The sequence below is a fragment of the Sinocyclocheilus anshuiensis genome, unplaced genomic scaffold, assembly GCF_001515605.1.
Source record: "Sinocyclocheilus anshuiensis isolate Anshui unplaced genomic scaffold, SAMN03320099.WGS_v1.1 scaffold601, whole genome shotgun sequence".
Classification (NCBI taxonomy): domain Eukaryota; kingdom Metazoa; phylum Chordata; class Actinopteri; order Cypriniformes; family Cyprinidae; genus Sinocyclocheilus; species Sinocyclocheilus anshuiensis.
The window spans coordinates 488,696-494,695 of NW_015536496.1; the positions used below are offsets into that span (position 1 = coordinate 488,696).

A 6,000-nucleotide genomic window follows, 5' to 3' on the forward strand; every position below is an offset into this window, starting at 1 on the left:
ATATAACTTACAACCTGGAAAGATCAAAATCAAACAATTTTTAACATCTTCTGAGATGCTAACCAATATGTACATGTACCACAAGATAGTGGATAGTAATAGCATGCATTATTTTTAGTTTTATAAATGGATAGTTGCAGCCATGAATGCTGATTGGTCAATACAATATTTCAATTATACTACCAGATTTGTTTTGTTTCAAGTGAAAAAAAAAATCAAAATGACAAAATTTACGTTCAAGAAAACAAGTCTTATTAATCTCATGAAGTGTTGCTTCTTAAGTAAAATATGTTTTTAGACATTTTCACTGGAAAACAAGTCAAAAAAGACAATGAAAGTCATTGCAGTGTGGCCTCTTTTATAATTCTGCTGTAGATTTGCACAAAGCAGACTGAGCAACTGAGGTCAAGCATAATTCATTTGTGTACAAGGTCTAGTCCGCTCTGCCAGAAGTAACGAGCAGATGATTTGTGGGGTTTGAATTTGCACAGTAACACAGTAATGCAAGATGCATTACAAGTAATGGCAAGACTGATTGACCCACATATCTGTGTCCTTGAACAGGGAATGTTCCCAGTTTTGCTAATGTTCTGGCAAGGTCCTCTCAAAGTTATGATCAAATATTCTTCAAGTAACATTAACAGAATGGCCAAAAAAAGTTTTTAAAACTGAATGTTTTGAACATTCAGAAATCATTCAGAAATATTGTTTTGAAATTAACAGGAACATTAGCAAAACACTCTCAGAACATATTTTTCTTAGCTGGGATAGTCTACAACATGAAGTGTGTTGCTCCCGACGGTCTGTCCTGATATGACACGCTCAGATAATTCACACAGACGGATCTGTGCTTGTTAGACTGATGGGGGTGAACGTGAGAGTGCAATGCATTATGGGACACACTCCATCTGTGAATGCTGAAGGGATGGTTCTCCTAAAAATGAAAATCCTGTCATCATTTACTCACCTTCAAGTTGTTCCAAACCTGTATGAGTTTTTGTGTTCTGTTGAACGCAAAAGAAGATGTGAAGAATGTTGGGAACCAAACAGTTGACGGTAGCCATTGACTTCCATAGTAATGCTACCGTCAACTATTTGGTTCCCAACATTCTTCAAAATAAAACTCATACACGCAAATTTATATACGAGACAGATAAAAATATTACATTTGCTATTATAAGTATGCTTATGATGTTATCACCTAATTTCCAGCTGGGTGATTTCATGATCTGGCACTTGATAACTGACTCATGCATGAGTTAATATGACTCTACAGGTCTGACCCTCCATCTGGTAGGTGTGTAACACTGTTTGCACATCAACAACCAGCCCTGAGCATCAAACCAGGCAGAATATGGTGCTTGAGCTTGATATAAACCAGCGGCATGACTTTGGGTCTCAGCTGCAGCTGTGGAGGCCTAAAGGCCCCTGGGATACCAGAATGGATGGCTTTGACTAGTTTTGACAACTGATAATGTAACTCAGTCTAGCACCAGTTATAGTGCCCCCCAGTGGACAGCCTAAGCTTTAATTACTGATAGATTACTAATTTGCTCCACAGGGACTTCTGTAGGAATCCCATAATCCCAGATACAAAACACATGGGAAGAACATGAGGGAAATGCATACTAAGGGGATGAACAGTATTTGAAGACGATTACATGCTATGAAACATTACTGCTCAACAGAAAGTTCAATTCTGTGACCAAAATACACTTAATAACATTGACATACACTCAGTGTCATGATATTTGTGCAGATCTTTGTTCTCTACCTGCAGATGTGTCCTGTGGGCTCTTGGGTGTCGTGGCTGCCAGGGGTTCAGACGGTATTTTGGGGGCTTCGGTGGCCTGAGTAGCTGGCGGCTCCTGCACTTCAGCCACACCAGCCGGCCTTTCTGTCTGGAAAGGAGCAGCACCTGTGATCACTGCTGACATTACGCTAGGCTGAGAGAAACCTATGGGTTCAAAGACATTCAGAAAGAATACATTACATATTTAATTCATTATGCCATGTATTTGGCTCCAGAATGTAAAATGACAGACACAATATCTAAAGAGTAGATAAGTTGATAAGAATAATAAATATTATTATTATTATTATTATTATTATTCAGTAAATAGTGCTAATTCTACGCCTCTTTTATAATTCTGCTGTAGATTTGCACAAAGCAGACTGAGCAACTGAGGTCAAGCATAATTCATTTGTGTACAAGGTCTAGTCCGCTCTGCCAGAAGTAACGAGCAGATGATTTGTGGGGTTTGAATTTGCACAGTAACACAGTAATGCAAGATGCATTACAAGTAATGGCAAGACTGATTGACCCACATATCTGTGTCCTTGAACAGGGAATGTTCCCAGTTTTGCTAATGTTCTGGCAAGGTCCTCTCAAAGTTATGATCAAATATTCTTCAAGTAACATTAACAGAATGGCCAAAAAAAGTTTTTAAAACTGAATGTTTTGAACATTCAGAAATCATTCAGAAATATTGTTTTGAAATTAACAGGAACATTAGCAAAACACTCTCAGAACATATTTTTCTTAGCTGGGATAGTCTACAACATGAAGTGTGTTGCTCCCGACGGTCTGTCCTGATATGACACGCTCAGATAATTCACACAGACGGATCTGTGCTTGTTAGACTGATGGGGGTGAACGTGAGAGTGCAATGCATTATGGGACACACTCCATCTGTGAATGCTGAAGGGATGGTTCTCCTAAAAATGAAAATCCTGTCATCATTTACTCACCTTCAAGTTGTTCCAAACCTGTATGAGTTTTTGTGTTCTGTTGAACGCAAAAGAAGATGTGAAGAATGTTGGGAACCAAACAGTTGACGGTAGCCATTGACTTCCATAGTAATGCTACCGTCAACTATTTGGTTCCCAACATTCTTCAAAATAAAACTCATACACGCAAATTTATATACGAGACAGATAAAAATATTACATTTGCTATTATAAGTATGCTTATGATGTTATCACCTAATTTCCAGCTGGGTGATTTCATGATCTGGCACTTGATAACTGACTCATGCATGAGTTAATATGACTCTACAGGTCTGACCCTCCATCTGGTAGGTGTGTAACACTGTTTGCACATCAACAACCAGCCCTGAGCATCAAACCAGGCAGAATATGGTGCTTGAGCTTGATATAAACCAGCGGCATGACTTTGGGTCTCAGCTGCAGCTGTGGAGGCCTAAAGGCCCCTGGGATACCAGAATGGATGGCTTTGACTAGTTTTGACAACTGATAATGTAACTCAGTCTAGCACCAGTTATAGTGCCCCCCAGTGGACAGCCTAAGCTTTAATTACTGATAGATTACTAATTTGCTCCACAGGGACTTCTGTAGGAATCCCATAATCCCAGATACAAAACACATGGGAAGAACATGAGGGAAATGCATACTAAGGGGATGAACAGTATTTGAAGACGATTACATGCTATGAAACATTACTGCTCAACAGAAAGTTCAATTCTGTGACCAAAATACACTTAATAACATTGACATACACTCAGTGTCATGATATTTGTGCAGATCTTTGTTCTCTACCTGCAGATGTGTCCTGTGGGCTCTTGGGTGTCGTGGCTGCCAGGGGTTCAGACGGTATTTTGGGGGCTTCGGTGGCCTGAGTAGCTGGCGGCTCCTGCACTTCAGCCACACCAGCCGGCCTTTCTGTCTGGAAAGGAGCAGCACCTGTGATCACTGCTGACATTACGCTAGGCTGAGAGAAACCTATGGGTTCAAAGACATTCAGAAAGAATACATTACATATTTAATTCATTATGCCATGTATTTGGCTCCAGAATGTAAAATGACAGACACAATATCTAAAGAGTAGATAAGTTGATAAGAATAATAAATATTATTATTATTATTATTATTATTATTCAGTAAATAGTGCTAATACTACTACTAAATTATTATTAATAATAAATTATAAAAAATAATCAATAAACTAGTTATAAAAACAATAAATAAATAATAAAAGATTTAGAAGATTCTACAGTAATAAAACATGTATTATTATTATTATTACTTTAAATACTACTGCTAATACTACTACTACTACTAAATTATTATTAAGAATTATTATTATTATTAGTAGTAGTAGTAGTGGAAATAGTAATACAGTAGTTGGTTTTATAATATTAGAGTTATAGGATTTATAGTTTTAATTTGATATTAAAATTAAAAAAATCAATACATTATTTATAAAAAGAATAAATAAATAAACAAATAATAAAAGATTTAGATTCTACAGTTGAAGATTCTACGGTAATAAAACATTTATTATTATTATTACTTTAAATACTACTGCTAATACTACTACTACTAACAATAACAACAACGATAATGTCTTTTTATTATTAATAGTAGTAGTAGTAGTAATATAGCAGATAGATGTATAATATTAACATTATTCATTTGCAAATAAAATAATAAAATACTAAATTAAATATAATAAAATATTTATAAAAATAATAAAAAATAAATCATAATTTTTAATTAAGCACATTACACCTACTTGACAAATATATAATAGATCCCTCCTTATTACAGTAACGAGAAAGGTTTAAAAAAATGTACTTAATTGCCATAAAAAAAATGTCACAAAGTAAAAAAATCTTAATGGTCAAAAACAGGCTTTTCAAAGTACATTCTCCTGCAATTTCAAAGGTTTCCACTATCAGCTGAGATGCTGATGCATCTGTAACATCTGTATCTATGATCTATGCATGTATCTGTCATACACGTTCATCAGATTGGACACATGTATGTTTCTGTACGACATGAGGTATGACAGAAACCGAGTGAGTCTGTAACAGGTGGTTAAATCCACCATCAGACACGAACCGCGCCGCATCTGCGCTGAATTCTGATGCGAGCGTGACTCATCACCTCCCAAGAGCCCCTTCAAACCAGCGCCATCATCAGCTATTGTCTTTCCACAGAGAAACAGGCCTGTTCATTTACCCTGCTAATGAATTCACACTCATTCTCATTACTAGCATTACTACTAATGCAGCCCATTAGAGTGCAGAATAAAAGCTCCAGGTGATATCAAATCAAATCTTTATTCATCAGCACATGACCAAAGATGGAGTTTTTGTCTGTGACTTTCAACATGATGTTGCCACACAATGACACCATGAACTTATGAAAGTTTCCCCAACATCAATAACCAATATAACTAGTAGCTACGGCAGATAGATGTGCATCACATTCAAAAACAGGAATCACAGGAGACGTAAATCTGAGATCTGCAGGGGTGATTAGAGGTGTTGTTTTGCTGGACACACAATTTTAGAAAACCTAATTAATGGCCGGAGAAAGATTCAACAAGATGACACTGAAGAAATAAAAGCGTGTAATTAACGGACGGTCCGGCCTCAAGCAACTAAATCACATTAGAATAATGATTTTCAAAACTCTGCTCTCTATATATAAACATCCCAAAATTAAACTACTAAAGATGCAGTCAAAAGTATTTACTAATTCACTACTTAAAAAAAATAAAAAATTAAAATTATATTATATATTGTGATATATTGTAATATTTAATACTGTGATATTATATGTTATCTATTGCAGTATTTAATATTTAAATATTTTTAATTTGTAATTTCAAATGAGCACATATTTTATTTTAATTAATTATGAAAAAAATTAATTAATGTATAATGTATATACACCACCAGTCACAAGTTAGGACTAACTAAGACTCTTATGCACACCAAGGCTTTATTTATTTGATCAAAAATACAGTAAAAACAGATATTAATATTAGTAGTGGTAGTATGTAGTGGTAGTATTTACAGTGTAATAATAGTGTAATAATATTTTAAATAAATTATTAATAACCATTATTGTTAATTATTATTATTATTCATTTGTTATTAAAATTAAAATATTTATATTTTTCATAAAATATAAAATTTCATATATATATATATATATATATATATATATATATATTAAGAAAAATAAATA

The 6,000-nt window shown here is 34.7% G+C and overlaps 1 protein-coding gene across 8 annotated transcripts in view; it reads right to left on the bottom strand.

Moving 5' to 3' along the window:
- LOC107686888 (microtubule-associated protein 4-like) overlaps positions 1–6,000 on the bottom strand; it is a 61,149-nt gene that overhangs the window by 39,123 nt on the left and 16,026 nt on the right. For 7 of the 8 annotated variants that reach the window (XM_016484064.1, XM_016484036.1, XM_016484063.1 and 4 more), the window contains exon 4: positions 3,559–3,741. In XM_016484064.1, coding sequence (XP_016339550.1) covers positions 3,559–3,741 — 183 coding nt within the window. Of the gene's footprint in view, positions 1–1,774; positions 1,959–3,558; positions 3,742–6,000 lie in introns of those variants that run through there. The other variant, XM_016484058.1, reaches the window with a different exon arrangement.